We start from the raw sequence: 22537 nt of genomic DNA, 5'->3' as shown, positions 1-22537 counted from the left end.
AATCATTCCTGCATTTATAAATAATTCCTAGCGAGGCAGCTTGCTATACACATCACAACATTTCAAACTCTCACCAAAACAAAGGTGTCCAGAATAACAAGCCTCTCCTGATGTATGGGGCTGAGCCGAGTCGACACAGACCACACGACAAAACACCACCACACAATGAGAAAGGTCAAGCAATTCACCATCGCTGGCTCTTGTTTTAGTGGAGTTACGGTGGTATGGAAAAAATACAGAGAAGGAGGCAGAGAGAAGAGAGAGAGAGAGAGAGAGAGAGAGGGGGGGGAGGGAAAAAAGTTGGGAAATAAAGCAGTCAGAGCCTAGAGCGAGGAAGAGGAGCGATTGTGTGGCAGAGTGAGTTATTTTGCTTCACTTGCTGCCTCAGCAGGGGGGGTTATGTGTGTGTATGCGGGTTTAAACGGGTGTGTGGAGAGTCCATCTCTATAAGGCAAAGATACTCAGGAGAGGAGCGGGGTCAGGCAACACACAGCAATCTGGAGCGCCAAATGTCCCACTAAAGTGATTCACTGAATTTACACGTCTCACCCAGTATTTAATAGTCCAATCAGATGTTGGAGGATTGGAGGTTAATCAGATTTCTTAGATGTTCCCTCCCCCACCCCACCCTCAGAATGCTATTTCTTTATTCATTAAATCCACTTTATCTCAAAAATGGAGGAGCAGCTTGTCCAAGGTGAAGAGAGTGAGAGAGAAGAGAAGGGAGAGCAGAATAGCAGGAACATTAATAATTACAGAGAAAGAAATGGAAGATGGATTCAAAATGCAAGGTCTGCAATTAGTGGAAATCTAAATAATACACATCTTTGGGATGAAATGGTTTTAATGTAATTCTCACTTATTGTGAAGTCAGTGAGTTTCTTTAAAAAAAAGTTCTTGGGCTCTTTCTGCTTTCAGATCCATTCTTTATTGAGGTGGGTTCATTTCGAGAGATCTTAACGTGAGTTCAAACCGCAGAGAACAGAAGGCGGCACTTAAATTCTCCGCGGTCTGTGGGAGCGAGCACAACAGCCAGAGTCTATGTAATAACGTGTTCTTGTTAAATAATACAAGTATATAGGTTGTAGCAAAAACCTGGACCAATACATGTGGTGCATCAAAGCAAAGTTTTCAAAAGAATTTAGTTTGGTTTAGAAATGTTGGACTTTCAAACGGAACTGCGGCGTAGTGCGCCTTGACCCAAAGGAAAGTGAGCTCTAACATAAAACAACTTCTGGAAAACAGATTTGTTGGGAGTCAAAAGGACATGGACAGCTGCTGTAAGGACACATTCATACACTTAGTCCCATATTACCTATTTGAAACTTTTGTTGCAGTTGCATTTCAAAAGGTATCTTCTTATAGACGTGAACAATTCTACAACTCAAATGTAATTTGTGTAATTATTTTTCTTCACGAAACTTAAAACTCAATTACAGCTGAGCCCAAGATGAATCCTACTTCAAGAAGATTTAGTTCCTAAATTGCTTTCACTCACTCAACCAGGAAGTTTGTTGTTGAATAGAAATCAGACAAGATTCAAGTCAAAAGAAAAATGTCTATAAAATGATAAGGTTACTTAGTTGTAATAACTAGACCTAAAATACTTTGTGGTTATTGATAACAGAAAATATGTGTTACAAACAAAAGGCTACATGTGGTGATCTTGTTCAACCCACTGCTGAGCCCTGGAAGAACCAATCAGGAAAACCTTGAAGCTTTACCCGAAAAAATTGAAATCAACGTTACCCTTTATCATGAATAGTGTGGCCATAAATCCAACACCGCATAATTGAAACCATGACTTCATTTAAAAACACATTTAGACTGTGAATGTGGAAACAAGCAAACTCAGTCTGAGGGGAACGTACACAAACTGAATGCCACATTTATTCATTGCAGGGTGAATTACACTTTGAATAGCTGGTTGAAAATTGAGGCAATGTTGCTGTGAAACTGGAGGGTAAACTGCCATAAACTAATTCATAAAAAGTTCAAATTAGCCAATGGCTCGCTTAAGGCTGGGGGGAAGATGCAAAAGTAAAAAAGAAACAAGACACATGGAACATTATGACGACTTTGTCAGTGAAGTTGAGTTGCAGCCACTTAAACGTGATGCTAAATCTTCATCATATCAGATGGTTTATATTTTTGTTCTATTCATGGATAAAAACCAAATGACGTTTGTTGATAATCTGAAAATTAAAGAACAGCAAACCAGCACAGAATGTTTACAGGTCAAACAGTGGAGCACAAAGAAGCAAACATAAAAACATTACAAAACTATTAATTAATTAATCTGTTCTCCTGCAATTCACTTTTAATGTTAATCCATTATATGTTCATCCATCCATTCATTATCTCACACGCTTATCCCTGGTGGGGTCGCCAGGGTTCAACAGGCGAGAGGTGGGGTATGTTCTGGACAGGTCGCCAGTCCATCCCAGTCCTTCATATGTCATTAACAAAATATTAAACAGAAGTTCCAATAAAAGTGAGCTTTTGTGTGTCCCACAAGCTGCTCTGAACACATGTTGCAAACTGTCACCCATCCTACCAAGTTTCAACAGGCAAAAAGATTCAAAGTGGTATCAGCTTCCAACAAAAGAAAGCAAACATAAAACATTTAATTTTTCATGTTAGTTTAATTTTTTTTTAAATTTTGTATGCAACTGTTTGACCTAATTTGATCTTTAAAGCAGCTCATCCATCAAACACAGCACATGAGGTGTGAAGCCTGCAGCCCCTCTGCCCACATTCCTATTGTTTCAGCTCTGGCGAGTGGATGTAGATGCCGCTCACCAGCAATGTCTCTATGGATTAGACTGGAGCATTTCTATATAAACCTGAAACCAGTCAGGCAGACCAGAGCGCTGCCATTCAGGACGCTCCTCAGAGTTGAACCAAGATTCAACAGAGAGACCGCGTTGGGTTTTCCACACTTGTTCTCTTCTTTAATTAATTTCACAAGAGCACATTGCACTGTTCCAGAACATAGATTGTATTTGCAGAATGATTTAAATGGTGGAGCAGCACAGCAGATGCCTCTTGTTTGTAAAGAAAGCCAAGAACAAAGCTAAATTATTCAATGTTTCCCAAGATGGAGAATCTGTAAAGGCTGTAAAATATTTCATGATTACACTGGCGGCAGAGGCAAGCTTTCGTGGTTAACAAAAGTAAAAAGAAACAAACTTTGTCTTGTAATGGAACTTTTTATGACATTCTAGATGATTACCATTTAACGTGCGGACAAAATCATGACAACTTAATATATTTGCATAAAACTATTAAATGCAAACAATAAATGTGTTTGCTATGAGCAGAGGTGTTGTGGATGTTTAGATCTTCACCTCTGGCTGGCCTGGTTGGCAGGTGGTAACGGTTGGCTGCTTCATCGCAGTTGACATCACCTGAATGAGGCAACACCCCGCTTGCCGCAGCAAAGAGGGCAACGGCCACAGTTATTCAGTCTTTGGTTTCCTGTCAGAAATCCAGGTTTTTGGTGCCGGAAGCGCTGGAGCCACAGGCAGAAGCCACTCCGACAGGCTCCCCCCTGCTGACACGACTCACCGTCTCGGACAAGTCCGGAGGCAAATGCAGTCGCTAGGAGAGAGGCACAGAGAGAAACGGCGCATTAGAGCAAAAACAGTAGCAGTACAGTAGATCAGCATACAGTAGGTGGTACACTCCAGTGGTGCTTATTCACATAGAACCATGTTGGGTTGAAATTGCATTAGATGCTTCAGCACTCCCTTTAACACTGGCAGCATCGAGGAAATTTGCTACCTTGCTGCTAAATGCTTCAGAGAGCTTTAGGTCTGTTACACCTCACAGCCATAAAACTGGATGTGTACCAGTGTGTCAGATTTTATAGAACAAAAAAAGATAAATAATAAAAAACAGGAGAGAGGGGAGAAAGTGTGTAATCTGGCATTAAAGGGTAATAAGAACCCAGATGACATTTTTGTGCTGGTAATGTTTGCTTTGTCTTTAAAACGGATAATTCTATTGAGTTTATGCCAAAGTTACAATCAGGTGCTTTGGCCATTTTGCAGCAAAGCCTTTCTTTACTGAACGCACAATAACATTAAGAGGTTGAGGAGGCACACTTATATAAAGCATACAGTGGAAGGGCCACACTTCCAAGTTCTCACCAGAATGAAGTAGAAAGGCCATCAACGGACCACAGCGAACAGAGTCCTGAAGGGCCCTCGAATGCCTGAAAGGAGCTGAAGTATCTTCCAAGTCAAGTGTGCCTCTCTACCAAGCCCTCCTCCCCCGACAATGGTGTTGAGTAGCACGTTGCTCGAGTGTCTGTCAAGGAAGTTAAATCAGAACGCTGCCATTCTTTGGGACAAGAGAGGTTAAACCCTGTAATTTGCCCTGAAAGAATCTGCTATGACATCTGAAACCCTCTGGTCAAAGCCTGCGCTCTCTCCCACCCAATCCCAACCAGCTAAAGCTTCCCTGCCCGCCACATCCGCATCCCCTCCAGACATCCAGCTTTACAGGAGAGCCCTTCCACTCCCAAAGATACTTATTCTAAATGACTAGGTGTTTGGGTACGGGGTGTAGAAGAGTTTTACTAAGAGATAAATCACAACCATGTAATGTTCTTCACCCCCTTTAGGGTATGCAACTTCCACCCACTATTCAGATTTGTTTTTGGAAACACCTGAGTTTGTTGTACTATCACTGATGCTATTGTCTGATATGAAGGCTTGAGTTCCTAGTGATTAAACAATTTAGAGATGCTCAAATAATGCTTTTCTTAAACTACAGCATGTTTTGGAAAAAAAGACAAGCTGTCATCTTTGTGTGATTCGGTGTGAACTTAACTGAGTTGTCCAGAAAGGTAGTTGGACTCCTAAAAGGTAATTTTATATAAAGGGTAACAATCCTTGCAGCTTGAGGATCTGATAAAACTATAACAGACGGATGGAGAAAAAACACACTGGGCAATGGGCAGCTTAGATTAAAGTATACAAAGGCCAAACAAATCTTTGGAGCTCAGCCATGTGTAATTCCTTGAGTACCGGGCTCCGACACATCGCTTCCACACTCAAATTTCTAGACATTTTTCTTTAGCTTTTATAACTTTTCTGGAGATTTGATTACAATATAATTATCATGATTTTGTTTGCAATTTATTATTCCCACTACTCATTATAAAATGCTGAAATTAGTCTTACTTATTTTAAGTGTGGGGTTATTTAACTGCTTTTGTGGCATCAGGGACAAATTTGGATCAGGTCTCCATGAAAAACCTCAAACTCTTGAAACTAAAGTTGAGTTTCTTAGAATAAATGCAGATTCTTCAAGACACAGTGTGGAAAATTTGGTATGTTTACATTATAAAAAATTCCTAAAAATATTTACTTTTCTGTTTAATAATGAAAGTTCATTTGGACTTGAAATTAAAACTCTCTAGAGACCAGCGCACTGCATTGAAACCCCACTAAAAACCTCCTGGTTATTCCACCAAGTATTGATTCTGAACTCTTTCTGAGTTGAAACATTAGCATTGTTGTCTGTAAATGAATATGAATTTGTTTTCTTTGCATTATTTGAGGTCTGAAAGCATTGCATTTCTTTGTTATTTTGACAATTTCTCATTTTCTGCACATAAATAAAAAATTGTTGCTTTGAATTTTGGAGACATGTTGTCAGTAGTTCATAGAATAAAAGAACAATGTTCATTTCACTCAAACATATACTTATAAAAAGTAAAATCAGAGAAACTGATCTTATTTTTTTCCCAGAGTTAGGGTTTTGTTTTTTGAGAAACGTTTTGTGCGGTTAGTAGATGGAGTAAGATAATGTATATTTTTGCCAAAGTAGCTTAGAAATTTGGAGAGAACCTGTAATTTATCTCAAGAAAAAGGCAACAAGTGTAAGGCAAAAAATATGAAGATCTTAGAAAGACAAAGTTTATCTACGATCTTCCCATCAACTTCATTCCAAATGCACACAAACGTCTATGGAGTCATCTGGAAGCCCTGCTTTGCTTCTATCCCTGCCAACCCTCACCTGGGTAACCTTTCGTGTCTTCAGCTCACTCGAGTGTGATTGAAAAAGAAAAACAATGCATTGATCAAGCCTGGACTCAGTCCTGCTTAGTGCACTGCAGCAGAAACATGGCACAGAGAGGAATGGGGGAGAAAAAAAATCAATCACATATACATCACCCTCACTGGGTGAGTTAAAAAATAAATAAAGAAAAAACACTGCTGTCTCTCTGCCACGGGCCTGCCTCTCGTTGGCTCTGGGCTTTGAGAACCCACTGAGCATGTGCAGAGCGAAGGTCAAAGCAATCCAGAAGTGAAGCTCCGCTCCTCTAACCTTTGAGTTCAGGGGCAGAGGGGAACAATCAATGGCAACATCAAAGTTGGAGGGAGGAGCAGACAAAACCAATCGATCGGTTTGGCACACTGAGGGAACAGGGAGCCTTGCAACAGTCAAAAACCATCACATACATCACTGGCAGCCGATGTTATTATCAGAGATATGAAAACTTATTTTACACTACCTTCCAATCCAGGTGCATGAATTTCAACACGAGGGAACATGAGCAAATTAGCATGATCGTGTTAAGATGTTAATACCAAAACCAGGAAGCATTTTTAACAGAACTACACGTTCCCATAGATATAGATCCAATAGATATAGATGAATGGGGTTTAGCAAAAGGCTCAGAAAGACTTTGGTTAGAGGCTCTGAGTCGGCTTTCCTGTGACTTGCACACTCCATGATGTAAACAAGGACATCCGGAAAACCCTCAGAGGCATAGCGGGGTGGATGTTTATGTGAGATCTTTTCTCTGCTGCCTGGCAACCTTAGTGAGGGTGGAGAAAGAAGGGAGAGAAAAAAATGAGTTGGGGGTGGTGGCGGGGCGATGGTGGGTGTCAGATGGGAGTGGACGGCGGGAAAAAGGACCACTGGTTGTGCTGCATTGATTAAAAGCATGGGGGAAGAGAATGTGAAAATGGATGTGTGCCACGATCTTAGTGTGATTGTGTATGTAATGTCACTGCTGCCTCACCGGTGGTGGTCAGGGGTATTTCAGCTCTGCTCCCGGCCAGAGGGGTTCGAGCCATGCTGGCAACAGGGCGAGGGGCGACAAAGCTCCAAACGAGCGCTAAGCACTTCATATGAGCCTCGAGGGCCGACCCACAGACTAGCTTAGCCTAAGAGGGTTACTGATATCTACAACAGGCAATACTTTAAGAGCATCAAGCATAATAATTTGTTGCATACAACAAATCATTATGCTACTGGTTTCTAACATAGCTTTGTTTGTAACTATGCATGACTTATGTGGCAGCGAAGGTATAATATTCAGCTATTTTTCCAACATGGAGCTACAAAGGAGAATAAAACTCAACACCATCAAAGGCATTCCTCTGATGCTAAGGGGTTGCTAATGAATGGAGTATTAGGTGCTAATTTAACGAGTCATTTCTTCCATAGAGTTTTGGCCACACTTTCAAATGGCCCGTGTCACTGTACAGCTCAGAAGTATGGGAAACCCAACACCTTGTTGGACCACATGACCACCGCCGTGGCTGTTCCAATCAGATTAGCCGTGGGTGGAACATGCACATGGAAGTGACACATTTACCTTCAATGCCACTACAACACAATCCCTGCTGAGATGCAGTCACTATTTTCATAAGCTCCACTGAGTGACATAAATGTCGGTAGATTTACACTAGAAATCATGAGTAAGCAGTTTAGCTCTACAGTGTGATAAATAAAAAGAGAAATGCCTGATGCTGTCCTGATGTAGAGCAACACAAAGTACAGAATCCTAAGCAGCTTGATTTTGCCATTTCTGCTTCCCTGAGCGGCACAGCTGCAGCGCAGCTACTGTAAACTAATATGTCTGACCCTGACATTGGGTCAGCGTCCTCTATTTCAAGCCCCATTTCTACAACCAGCTAAGGGTCAAAACAGCAGCAGAACGTTTCATGGCTAAAAACTGGGTAGATATTTCCCAGACTTGCCTCCCCGTTCATCCGCTAAACCAGCTAAATCACCTCCACAGAACCATAATCTCCTCACACCTCTAAAGTTACACCGCATTGTGTGGGAAATCATTTGCTGAATCTATAGAGACACACATTAGTGTCTCACCCACTATGTCACACAACATAATGAGGTAACGTGATTGTTTATTTAAGACACAAACTATCATTAAATTTACGCTGGCAATTTCAGAAGATACTTCCGCTGCCCTGCCTGAAAAAAAAACAAAAAAACTTGGGACAAATCCCATCACTTCTCTGTAGTAATTCTAACCCACCTGCACTTAACAAAGACTCAGAAAACCTCTTTGTGGCAACAAAGAGTGAAACACGACCCTCAGCTGCAGCCAGAGAAAAACCTGTTTATAAGAAAGGTCTTTCAAAATCACACTTCAGTTTAAACGTTCTTTCTGCCATTCATCTCTTATCATTTATTAAAGTTTTTTTCATTAAGTTATTTCTAACATTTCCCCAGGAGCACAGTTTGTTCCCTTCCCCTAATAATATGTTAAATTGCCAGCTTTGTAAAACAACAACCAGAGAATACCTTGAGTCCATACTTTGGATCGATCATGATTTCTATAAAAGAAAAGTGCAAACAGACCCAACATGCCAAGTCTAGTATTATGTTAGACAACAGTATCTCTGTCCTGTTGGTGCAGGCAGGTGCGACACACTGAGGAGGTACGTCTCAGCCAACAGCTTGCTCCAAAATTGAGCCATGATGGACTAAGGGAAAAATAAGCATCAGCTTTGGCCAACAGAAAAAAACTCAAATACTCTGTTTTATAGAATTCAGTTCCCAAAATCTGGACTGTTGGTGCAAAAGATGCAAAGAGTACAGTGACCATACAAATACATGCACTACCAGTGATTTTGACAGAGAAAACTTTGTTTTCTTCAAATTCAGTGAAGTCACAATATTATTAGATTTTTAATTGACTTATTCAAGTTCTGCATGCTCTTTCATTGCTTAGTTTTAGTCAAAATAAAATGGATTTAAATCCATCTACTCCAGTATTTGCACCTATGCAACAACTCTACCTCATCATCAAACTTTGGCAAATGTCATATCTGTCCTACTATGATTTTTATCCTATTCATTGGTTATTTTTTCTTTCTTTTTGCAAAATCAATGCACTTACTGTTCCACTAAAATCATAATTGCATTTTACCATACAATGTATAAGGCTCTATATAGTGAAATCAGGGTTTTTAACACCTAATTATCCTCACAAAAATTATGGTTTAAACTTGCATATTACTATATTTTCACCTCCACAATTTGATATTGACAAGCCTACTGCACACACATACAGTAGAAGCACTTTAAATGTTTTGCTGTTTGAGTTAAAGGAAGAATTGCACAAAACTGCGCTGCAGCTCTTCTAATATTTCTCTTCGGTAATGTGGTGATAGTCACCTGCCCACCAGGTCACCTGCAGCCTGATCCAGGATAATCTGAGAGGCAGGGCACACAGACAGTCAGGCGGACTGACAGATAGACAGATACAGACACAGGCTCCTCATCTCTTCCGCTTCATGGAATAATGAATCTGACAGAGTAGGCAGCAGGCAGGCAGAGGGATGAGTAAGCATTTTGGGTGTAATTATATTCCCAAACAGAGAACGAAGGGGAAGGGACTAATAAGTGGCTGAATTTCATTAGAAGTGAGCATGTCCAAACAGGAAATTGATTAGCTGACAATATTTCAAAGTTTTTTTTTAATACCTAATGGAATGTCTGTTCGTGTTGCCTTTATTAGGTAGCTCCTCACTTACCCTTCACGCTCCACAGGCTGATAAAATGCAGCATTTGATATTATCTGTCACGTTACTAAACATGACACGCATGGGAATAGGCAAGCTCTGGGTTGTTTCTGAATAACAAATGGACAAACGAGGGCCAAAGTGTAACTGCACTGTAATACAACAACTTGACTTGTTATCTCAGCCATCAGTGTCTTCAACTAAACACTCCTCTGGGGTCCTCGGCTTGGTCCTGTCAAGCGCCTTGACAGGAAAATGCAGCGTGGGGCCATTTTGTCTCTTTTCAGTTCTGTTTTGTTTCTTTTTGCAGGGCGGTGTTGGTACAGACCGTGGGCGTTGAAGGGTGGGGGGCACGCTGACCCTCATAGCAAAGGATAGTAATAGGAGGGCGGTTAGTTGGCATTTTGGATGTGGGCACAGCCATGGAGTGCTGGTTTGCCCCCCTGGGGTGACATGGCGCCTGGGGAGAAAAGGGAGTGGGGTAGAGGGCGTAGAGTACAAACATATCTAAGTGCTGCCTTCACTAGAGATAGGCCCATAGCAAAGAGCACGGCCGCACGGGTTATGACAGCATGTCTGGGGGACCTTTTGTGCCCTCCACCCCTCAAACACATTTCGCCCCTCAGACCATGACTCTGTTACAAACGTCCTCAGGTTAAGGCACAGCTGACACTTTGTAAAAGGTTTTTTACAGTTTTGCTGATGATGTGGTACAAAAATCACACTTATAGCTAATCTACAGCCTAAGGGTTATTTGCAAAATAAATAAACTGATTTGCTGCTTTGCAGGGTTAATTGAAATTTAGCTTGGCTTCAATTTAAACCTAGAGTTGCTAGCTTAGGTTTTGGGTGACATCTCACTTTGCCAATTTGTAACGCCATTTTATTGCCATGCATTGCCATTTGGTTCATCCTTTGGTCCATTCTGTAGCCTTAACAAACTGTCTTGCACCAATGTACCTAACAATTACATGTTTTCGTCTTTTCATATAAAAGCATTTAATAAAAAATCTTAAATTTCATACACATAGTCTATTTGTATTATTTTTTTTAAAGTTTTCAATATAGCCTATTTCCATTTCTTGTTATTCTTATTCTCATACAGATGAGATTATTCAAGCAAAATATGACAAATTATGACCTCTGATTGTACCACAACTACAGAGTAGCCTGCAGACAGATATGTATCTTTATTTAGTGTATTTCTCTATATAGATTGTAGAAAACATCTTCAAATCATGGGTTGTTAATAAATGTCTCTGAAGTGACTATGAAACTGCTGCCTTCTCAGTGTGAAGGCAGCAATGTGAAGAGGGCTGGAAGACAGCCCTCTTTCAAACCTAAAAAGATGGGTACGACATGGCAAAATAATTATTTTTCTAATAAGTAATGCACATTCTACACAAAAAGCATAGTAATACATGCTGCGGTTTCATAGTGCATTATTTTCAGAACTGTTACCCTAAAAGTTAAAATATTCCTTTGAGATACCTTCTGCTGACGTGTTTTGCCACTACTTCAGTCACAAAAAAGCAAGAACATTACTAAGAATACCTTTTTCATGCATTATTCAACTTTTCTTCTGTATTCAGTCTACAGTGCACACACTCTTGTCGAAAAAAAAAAAAAACAGACGCACACCCATTGCCACTCTCCTATGTGTGTGTCACACAAAGAGGTATTTACAACATGAGAGCACAAAGCCTTCTTGTACGTTGAGGATTTCCTAAACCCAGCCTTAGCTCCAGTAGAAAGTCCCATTTTTCACCCATCATTTGTGCTGTGATAGAGTTCACACAGTTTACAGGCATAACATTTGGCAAAGCGAAAGGTCGTCTGGAGGTTATTGTGTCGGGCTGGGTAAGTGGCTGACCGCTTGGGAAGGGTGGGAGGATGGAGCGACTCTCACAGAGGAAGTCTGTTGTGCTAGTAGGAGACCAGCACTGAATGAGATGAGGCAGGAATAAGACGGCAGCACAACGTGCGCCGTGTAAAAGGCGTCCAGTGTCCTCAATGACAATTTTAAAACCGTCACCACAAATACGTTTCAAATAATACCTTTTTTAACTTCCATCTTGCACAGGGTAGTACTGCACTTTAAGTAACAAGAAAAACATGACTGCATTCCAGATTGTTCCCATGCCGAAAATGAAAACCAATGTTCTTTTTTATATGTCTGACAACATGAAATGTAGATTAAGATGAGAAAAGTAATTATTTACATGAGTTGGGACTGCATCGGTATTGGCTCAAATGTAGTCTTGTAAAAGCTTTATACAAAAGAGATGGCATAAAATAAAATAAAATAAAATATATAGAAGAAATTAGGTACATTTCTAAGCAGATATCCAAATTTACATAAAGTGGCAATAAAATATTTCAAGGTAGGTGAGGTTATAAATTCATAATACTTGCATCTTCCTCGCTAAACTTTAACTGATGTCGCAATAGTTTTGCTGTCACAGAAGGTGCGCGTCAACTTTTGTGCATCAGTGTCTCTAAGTCTGCAAGGATGAATAAAGGGGGTTGGGAATAATCCATCACTAGTTGATAGTCCTCACAAAAAAAGAAGCCCTTTTGCTAAAAGGAAGGCCCTTGTGCGGACAAAGACCACCATACTTGGGACTTCATAGGACCCAGCTGAAAAGGTGTTGCCCAGAGTAACCTCATTCACATTAACAGGCATGCTGGCCAAAGCCAGTCATTACTGCTGACTTGGATCAGCCGGGCCACACATAGACCAGCCTAAAGCCTCAAAGGCCATTCACTTCTCATCAGCCCACAGGCAAACGGCCTGAACTCTGCCACTGAGGAGCATCAGGAATTGTTACTGACCTATACGGGTGTCTGTCTGAGAGACATGCATCTTAGAGAATTCAATATGTGCAGTCCTCATGGGAATATACATATATATCATGTTTAAATAGTTAAATTGGGTATGTATGTATGTATATATGGAAGGACAGATGGGTGGACTTCTCTGCCATCCCTTCACGTCTCTGGTGCACACTGACTCAGCTGACAAAAGTCTCAGAGCAGAGCCCCGTGTTCACCATTTCAAAGAACCAATGACAAAAATATGATACTGGAATGTTGGACTCAAGGTCTGAGACCTGAACTCATTCTTAAAAGTGAACACAAGAATCCATCCATTTTCAAAATCTTAGAGCTTTAACTTTACAGGAAAATGTCTGAATTCAAACAGCATCTACATTTGATAAATTATAAATCTTTTATTAGATCAAAAACAATGATTTAGATTTAATCTAATCTAACCTAAATGTATTTTCAAGACTAGCTTTTGTTCTCATCTTCATACCTCCGTATTCTCCTTGGTTCTTGGACACATAAAAACACTCAACTGACTGGATTATGTTTTATAGTTCTGTACACAATGTTTTCCACCTTTTATTTCATAATTTTCTTCCAGTTTTCAGAAAGTCATTTCTATTGACTTTTTTTCTATTTTTGTTTTCTTTCTATTGCCTTCTTGTCTTGCACAACCAAACACTTCAACTATTTTTAATTGAACCTGGTTTTGTTTTTCCATTGCAACTGAAGTCATTTTTGTTGTTTTAGCTAAAATTAAGATGCAATATAACGCCTTATGTAGATTTTTCATAAACTAGATGAAATAGACTTTAATTTTAAAAATACCTTAAATAAGCACATTTAAGCGAACACATGATGGTGATCCTTAAATTAACCAGACAGTTTTTTACGTTGATTTTTATTTGACCTTTAAAATACATTCAATAGGTCATTTTTTATGACTTTTTGAACAGAGGTTTAGATTGAATATTGTCAAGATACAAACATAATAACTTTGTGTCCTTTTCAGTTAATGCCCAAAAATATTTCAAAATTCATTTGGTTAAACAAAAAAAAAAGGAAAATTAATAATAATAATAACACCAAATAACTAAAAAGCATAGCTGAATTCAAAAAGCATAAAGTTTCAGGTTTTGTGATAAACATAAGGTGTATTTGGTAATTACATTAGAATACCAAAAAACATGGCAAAAATGATGATGAGTCTGTGTTTAGTTTCCAAGAACAGACAAGAGTCAGTTACAGAAGAAAAAAAGATATTACATACTGAAACCTTCAGTCACTAATCTATTTCTATCTTGGTTAAGAACCAGTGTTGTATCTCTGTTACAGCAAATGGTCTGAAAAGGTGTTGTCAAAGAAAGCGGAACCAGGTGCAGTGTAGAACAAATTGACAGAGCGATCTTTGAGGCAGGAGCTGAGGGATCACTTCCTAAACTTGAGACTTTTGCAGCATGTGTAAATATTTGCAAATGTTGAATGGAGAGGTACTTTTGACTCAAATATAGTATTAATGCAAGCATGTGTGTGTCTACGTTTGTGTATGCAGGCGCAGAAAACATGAGAAACCTTTCAAAATGAGATTCAACATTTTAACATTGCAAAGTAACATTTGAAAAGGTATTTTAAAAATTAGCATTACAAGAAAAATAAATGGCACATTATGATGCAAATGCATGTGATTATGGAGGAAATGTGCAAACAGAAACAAAACAGCATTGTAAAGCAAAAATAAGCCAATACGCGCTAAACTTTTCCTGTAAAAGTCAAGCACTAGTTTTGTATTCTGTACACAAATAGCAAAGAGCATTCAAAGTCATCGTGTAAATATATTTCTCTCTCGCCACCACGTTTACCCTCCCTCCCCTCTCCACCACCTCCACCTCTGTGTTGCTCTCCAGTACAATCCCTGTGGGCAGGTGGTTGTGTAAATTTAACCACAGCTAGGTGAGGTGCTTCCTGGGCAGACTGTTGGCAAAGCCACCTTTAGGGTGTTCAACATGTCAGAGGGAATGAGACATCACCTCGGCTGCCCTGTCAAAAAATTCACCACCTTCCATTTCCTGCATAACCCCTAGGTCCTCGGAGCAATCGGGGGTGATGGGGGAATTCTTGTTTTGTGTTTTCTAATTTAGCCTGAAACACACCAGCCATTACCTAACCCAGAGCGCTGGCTGAGTGTTAATTGTGAAGCATTACGAAAGCTATTAAAACAGTGAGCCAGGCCCTGGGGAGAATGCATGCTAAAGTCAAAAATCAGAGAGCCAGCACTAAATGCATAGTGTACCTTGATTGTGACCCCTTTAAGAGGTAAAACAGTGGCGAATGTTTAAATAAACTGGAATCACACAAACATAGTAATAATTCACCTTTAAATAGTACAAGCCTATTGTGAATAGCAAAGAGGCATCCCATAACAATAAGTTTTTATTTTCAAATGTGAAAAAAAATTAATAAAAAAGTTTAAACATTCAATCTATCTACAAATGTATAAAAATCAAGAATCAGCAAGACTTTTTTATGATTTTCACAGTGTGTTTTAAACTGGCTTCTACGTATCTCACCAATGTTGGGTGAGACATAGTAAACTGATTTGATCCACACAAAAGTTTTTGTAATTTTAGTATAAAGACTGTAGATTCTGAATTAGAGATATTTTATATTAAAAATCTCCTAGAGGTGGCAAATGTTTTGTTTGTGAAAACAATGTTAATTGAAGAAATTATAAAAAGTAATCCCTCGTCACTGCTTTATTTTGTTGCAGAGATTTATCAAATATTTGTATTTGTAATGCATTTCCAATGTGTAGAGCTAATTAAAAATGCAGTATATTAAATGAACAGATGATTAAATGAATGAGAAAAACTAAAACGTACGACAGCTTTTTTTCTATATTTAGTGCTTAACTGTAAAGTGGAGGAGTAAAAGAAAGTGTAAGAACAGAGATGGATACAGAACATTGATGATATGTACAGAATAACAAAACTAGAAAGCAGTTCAAATGTTACCATCAGCTTCTTCCTTCAAGTTGGGCATTTTGATGGGAAATGGGCGGCCTGCCAGATTGGGGCCAAGTCAGAGTTGTCAGGGGATTACAGTTCTGCCTTGCTCACTGCAGGGGGTTCGGAGTGGGCCTCAATTACCCTGCAGCGGCGTGTTTGATTTGGCCCGGCACATTTGGGGACAGACCAAAAGCTGAATAATGCACCATTAGCAACTCCAAATCCTGGCCCAAAATGAGTCCACTTATGCATCACATACAGTAATTGTGTGTCTATCAAAGGCTGGCAGGTCCACACCAATTACCCCTGATAATAACAACAAGACAATGTACGCGTCATATTATCTACAGAACACCTGTAGGCAACACACACATGCAAGTCTTCCAGTTTAAAACTTTTAAGCTTCATTCAAAGTCTGGCATAAAGAAGTGGCAACTGAGTGTTCAAAGAACCAAAATGACACAGTCTGAAAATATGAGAAATGAAGAAGTGAGGGAGAGAGAGCACGTGGAGAGACAGAGCCATGGAGTTCCCCCTTCTTTGGCTACAGCAGAGCTGTGCAATTGAATTTCACAGGGTATAAGGCAGCAAATGGCATGTGAAGGCTGAAGCATCAGACGGTTCCTGCCACACACACACGCAGACGGATAAGGGAGGTGTAAGTGACATCATTAGGTAACACTGCAGGATATCGGGGGCAGTCTAGGGCTGGCAGGAGGCTATGAGAACCAAAGGTCCTCCTTGAGCTCCTTTGAACAGCCACTGGGTCTGATATACATGCACTTACAAACACGCAGGGAGAATCACTTCTGCAAACACTGGCTGCAAGACAAACAAGGATTCGAGGTAGAGACAAGAAAACGACTGAGCACTGTTTTCACTCCCCGCCCACAAACACAAGCACATCAGCACACGCAGACGTGCACGCATGTACACAGCACTTCAATCCGCAGACGCCTCATTGAGGTATCAGCCCCAGCGATTGTGTTTGTCCACCTGAGTATGAAAGAGCCATTCTGGCTGGCATTGAGGAGGCAGTAGTGTGGTACCTCTCAAGCCGGAGCCCAGCAAGGCTACGTCTGTCTCAGGCCTCTCAGGGAAGGGAGCAGCCAAGTGTGGATGCACCTCATTACCTCACTCATCCACACACCAATTACCCCTAAATAAATACACCCAGCCCACAGGCAGCAACAATGACATCTAGCCTGAAAGGGAAGAAAGGATGCTGTTCAGAAAGCATTTGCACGCACAGAAAAGTGCTGCTGGATAACGATGAAGAAAAGAAGTAGAGAGAAAGGAAGCAAAAGGAAGAACATGCAGGGGGGCTCTGAGTCTTTTGAAGAGCTCAAAGACGAAAAGGAGAAGGAGAAAGAATGAAACAAACACAGAGCAAGCAGAGTGAAGTGATTCAGAAAATGATAATTTCTTGCTAAATTTCACCCAACACATCCGCAAATTATTGTTGTAGCGGGGGAGGAGCAAAGTTGACTTGTTTTAATGCACACAGCCATGAGATAGCTCTGCTGCAGACTAAAACGGTGATCGCTCTTAGAGCATATTTACACATATTTACATGCAAGACGGACCGCTTGGGGTAATGGAAAGTATGATTTGTCCCAATAACCCAGGTTAAAAAGAGTGCAAATTCTTTCGGCCTCCTAAACGAAGGCTATTTAGGAGGCCATGGCAGGTGCTATGAAACAAAAATGCAAACAGTTGCACACTAAATAAGAAAACTTTATGTTGTAAATGGGAAGCAATTTCTAGTGCTAGAGTGCAAAGGTAATGTTTCTGTAAAGGTTTGTGGCAGAGAAAGGAAGACAGATGTGTTTTCTAGGAAGGGAGGTACAAATGAGGAGAGGAAGCCAAGAGATCCTTCATAGCCCCTACACCTCCCTCCATGTGGGTTCCTTCTGCATGTGTGACTCAGTCATACCTGGGGGACAAAATGGTCTCTCTCTCTTTCTCTGCTTGTCTCCATCTTTGCCCCAGTTCTACCCTTCCTCTCCCCCATCAGTGCTGTGACTTTTGTAAGCTAAGCCTGGTTTTATGTCTGCCGCCATGTGGAAAACAATCCAGAGACAAGACTTTAAGATGTTCTCTGTACCAACTTCTTTAAAAATATACAATAATAAAACAGCTGCCACAAAGTTGAGCTTGTTTGCCGCATTTACTGGACTCCACCAAAGCTGCACTTCCTGGGTGCCTTCCTTTCCCAGGGGATATCTGGGTTTCCCTGTAGGAGCTGTTACCAATAGACCTGACTGCTTAATATGCATAAGAGGATAGAAGAATGGATGGATAGATGAATGGATGGATGGAGGGGTATCTGGTAAAGATATGAAAAACTTCTTCTTAAAACACCTGAAAAATCAGGTGATGGGTAGGACTGTATGACTCCGGTGTGGTGTGTTGGGTGCGTGCCTTGATATGTACTTCCTGATAGGCTGATTTCCCCTCAGCAGAGCGCTAGAGCACATCCTCAACTTCAACATAACCCACATGACCAAAGTAGGACTGGTTTACCACACCAGAGGCAGATTCCTGATTAACTGAAACAACGGCTGGGAACGTGTCAGTTTTCCACCCTGTTGATTCGATGTGATGAACAGAACTTGATGGATTGAATGGAAGTGAAGGGAGCAGGTTTATTAGGATTCCTTCCTGTTGGAAGGCTAATTGATAGAGAACTCTGCACAGGTCGGGTGCCACAGGTGGGTGGAGTAGCACTGACATGCCGTGGCAGCATAGTCAGGATTCCTCAGCCCTTCACTGGAAGCAAACTGTATGGGAAACTTAGGTTCTGTCACACACAACAAAACAGGTAAAGCCTGTGAAGACTTTCTACTACGGTAATTACTTTGCCTTTTGTATATATATATATATTTCTGTTCCTGGGATTACTACAACGCAGGTCCTGTATTTTTCAGTTTGCTGAACCATACAACACCACACCCTAAACCATGCAACAAATATTTTCTAAGGGGATTTTGTATTCTGCTATTGTTTGTGTACTTTAATATGTGATAATATTGTTTTTGCTAATTTTCAGGTGATTCCCTTATTAAAACTCAAAGATAAAGCTTGCGTGACTTGTTAGATTTCACACACTTTGCCTGAGGAATGCAACAACACATCCACTAATACTTCCCAATCTGTACCAATGAAAAACAATGCCAAAAAATGTGAAAAATGCTAAAAAATGTGAAACAATGAAAAAATAATGCTACATAAGGCATCATCCAGCTTTTGTTTGTAATTGCTAAAACATGCTAAGTGTGCAGGATTTAAAACTCCAGGTAATATCTCCCTATAACTGTATGGGAAGAAATCATGGAAACTCTCCAACTCCTGCCCTCCTTGTCCAATTGTGTCACAGTTCTAGATGTTTTAAATGTATAAATCTTTGCTCAGGCTGGAGATATGGGCACGTTTGGGCAGATGGATTCTTTCCTACATTTCTTGACTCTTATTAATGTCAACATATGCTACCTGAATTGTATAATTAGAAAACTACAATGCTTATTACAAAACTTGCTTCGGTGAGAGGACAATATACAAAAGTTTTAAACAATCAGTTTTTTAATTTTTTGCTTGCAAGAAGCCAGACTGGTTAATTTCATTAACATCTGTCTGTCAAACATTTTTGACTGCTCTATTTAAACACATTTTTGAATATTTTGAACAGTGTTACATATTAAAACGACATCACATAATAGCACAATCTTCAATAAGCAACACAAAGAATTACATATTCCATTTTATATTGGCAGCATCCATTGGCTAACTCACTTACTTCATCGGCCAAATCCCTAAATTAACACCTTTTTCAGTAAGAAGGCTCAATTTGGAACACATCACACCAACACCACAGCTGGCATTCAAGGGTAAAATTAATTACTTCAGATACATGTGCTTCCTCTCAAAGTGGCAGACTTATTTGCATTGAGGAACATTCAGCAGAAGTAATCGATGCACACACAAAATACGGCCACCCAAATGACCCCGGCCCCATCTCAAAGTCTCCTCCCCATCCCCAAAGCCCTGACGGCTCAGCCATGCGTGCAGGAACAAACACAGGTAGCGCGAGCAAGTCTGACTGCAACAAAACACAAAAACATGAATGGGAAGCACTACAATGACAGGCTGGATGCAGGACAATGGGCCCAGCATTAAACAAACGGCAAATCCCACGACAGGCTGCGGGAGTATGATACAGATTACAGGCACCTAGTCCCCGATGGGGAGCAAGGGAGAGCAAGAAAAAAGGAAACAATATTGCAATCTGACAGCTGACGTCTTCATATAAATGTATGAATTTACATTCCAATTAGAGGAAATTTACATCTTAATCACAGCGAGCAGTGTGTTGGTCCCCCGGTTAGTGTGCTGCTACGGTAATGAGGTGGGATGCTGCTGTGCTCTCTCATCCAGACAGCGATCTGTCAGCAGACGACACCTCCCTGTTATGAGGAAGCTGTACTCTTAAATGCAAGCGCCACCGCAATACGGTAATATTCATTGAAATCTGTCTTAAATACCAACGAGGTGTGGGACGCCACCCGAGGATAATGTGCCAAATATGGAGTTTGAAAAACATCAAACATATCTTAAATACAGCGCACTGAACCAGGAGTGTCTTTAACTGTCACTCAAGTGACAAGCTTTCAGTATTCTACGGTATTACATTTCTCATTTCCATACTAATAATGGGTATATTATCTTTAATGGCTTGACTTTGTTTTATGGCATTTGAAATGGATCATGAAGGAGTGTGGAGAATAACTTAAACATATCATGTAACAAGATCAGATGCTGCTAGCAAAGACAATCTGAATGTGTGATGTAGTGCAGTCAAACACCTTAGATTTGACTTGCCATCTAATTTCAATGTTTGTTTGTTTTTTTCTAGGTACCTCTAAAGTGTCCATACCAGACCTTTAGATGTAGCTAAAATAACTTGTGAAATAAGATGCTGATGGTTTAGAGCCAGAAGTGATTACATGGTAAAATTTGATCGCACTAAATGTTTTTATTTGCTATTATTTGTTATTATCACACACTTTGCTAGATTTGTCTACTTTTGCGTAAAGTTCCTGCAAGATTTTATTTTGTTTTTCATTCACACTATACACTTGTGCTCAGGATCACTTCGTAATATCCTTTAACAGTGTCACCTGGTTTCGTCTCCAGATAGAGGAGCTTTTCAAGCATCCAAAAAGCCAGTGTCACATGAAACCAGGATAACCTGCCTGTGTCAGAGTGACCCATGGAAGACAGAGCTCCTGTTGGAGCTTAAGCAGACTATTTCTCCAGCTGAGAAAGAAAATTAAGTGACTTAGCTGCCTGAACCGAAATGCAAATTTTTTTTAGCATTACATTAGCCTGATTTCAGACTAAAGTAATGCATTCTTACCAGTTTGCCTCCCTGCTCAAAGATGACTGAAATACATAAAACTCTTGGCTTCTTATATTACTAACAACAAACTGCTAAATAGCTATTTAAAATAAGTTATTCTTCAGATTGATCCTGAAGCAATGTGACTATTGGATTGGTTGTTAAATCTATTGGTTTTAGATTTAATGAAGCTTAATAATTCTAAAGTGAGATGACTGGATTGAGCATGTGACAGTATCAACAATGCACAGTTTTCAATAACACAAATCCTAAAGCCGAACTCTAAAAGGAAGAACTCAGTGACTCAATATACAGCGTGTGTGAACTTGTGGGGAAACAAGTAAAGTAGGCCTGCAGGAATGGTTGAAAACAAAAGAGTAAAACCTGCTGATAGAAGTTCTCAGTTAAGGTCTTAAAGTCTGTTTGTTGACACTTGTTGTGGTTTTTTTACTCAATTAGCAGACAAGAGAGGCTGGTTTGAGGTTTTGAAATCAAAACCATACAAACAAGCCTAAGGCAGAGGAAGATAATCTATTTTAAACACTCAAAAGAGAAAGAAAAAAAAATAAAAAAATAAAAAAATTTTGTACTCTGACTGTAATTGCAACAAGCCACAAAGAGAGCCCCTTAAATTTTAACGCTAGTTTTCAAACTTGCTTGAAATAACTTCAATCGAGTGAAATCAGTTACTCAAATGGAAGCGCTGATTGCTGACAATGCAATCAGGAAGAGCAGATTAGCTGCAAACCAAACAGAAGAGCGCATAAATCATTTTAACACAGTCCTTCGCCATCTTCATGCTTCACTTTAATACAGAGATATGTGAACAAAAAAATTGGAGGGAAATGAGGCATGGCTTCTTTATCAGCTACCTCAAAGCCAATCAGACCCCTCTTGCCAGAGACACCGCTCTAATGGCCGATATCTACGGGAGCAGCCTATTACTGGATACTGCCTGTAATTAAGACAAGTCAGATTACACCAGGGCAAAGCATCTTCTCTGATATATAGGCAGCCATTAAGTCCTGAAGAGGTAAAACATTTGAATGCTGCAGTGAGAAAGAAAAAAAAAACATTTCATGTGCAGGGTAAACAGTGAATGTATCCCCAAACATTCCATGGGGTCATTTGCAGGGTGGGGCTCAGATTCCACTTTCGGCCGCAAGGTTTTTCAGAAAGTATGTCAGAAAGCTAAACACAGTCCCTCTGGCCCTCGTCTTGCATATTCCGACATTTCAGATTAATTCCCAAAGCATCTATCTTGCACTTCCATCTGAACATCCAAACAGGCTGCCCGCCTTTTTGTTTGAGCACAGCACAGGGTGTGTGTGCAGCTCTAATGTTCACCACGATTACAAGTTCTTAAAACAGGGAGCAGCCTATAAGGTGCCAGGGTGAATTTGCGTCTGCAAGCAAATGAGGGAGAAGTAGAGGAGCACATTTTAGTTGAGTTCTTGAATGTTGAAAGAGCAGTGCTTCTAAAAAGATAAATGCAATTAAAAAGAGGA

General features: G+C 40.1%; 1 protein-coding gene across 1 annotated transcript in view; it reads right to left on the bottom strand.

The window, feature by feature from the left end:
* Positions 1 to 909: 909 nt before the first annotated feature.
* Positions 910 to 22537, bottom strand: part of elp4 (elongator acetyltransferase complex subunit 4) — a 56602-nt gene continuing 34974 nt past the window's right edge. Inside the window, exon 10 of the mRNA XM_028014319.1 lies at positions 910 to 3603. Coding sequence (XP_027870120.1) covers positions 3484 to 3603 — 120 coding nt within the window. The 3' untranslated portion in view covers positions 910 to 3483. The remainder of the gene's footprint in view (positions 3604 to 22537) is intronic.

The sequence above is a fragment of the Xiphophorus couchianus genome, chromosome 4 (assembly GCF_001444195.1).
Source record: "Xiphophorus couchianus chromosome 4, X_couchianus-1.0, whole genome shotgun sequence".
Classification (NCBI taxonomy): domain Eukaryota; kingdom Metazoa; phylum Chordata; class Actinopteri; order Cyprinodontiformes; family Poeciliidae; genus Xiphophorus; species Xiphophorus couchianus.
Note: the sequence above shows the minus strand (reverse complement) of the source record. Positions and strands in the feature narration are given on the sequence as shown.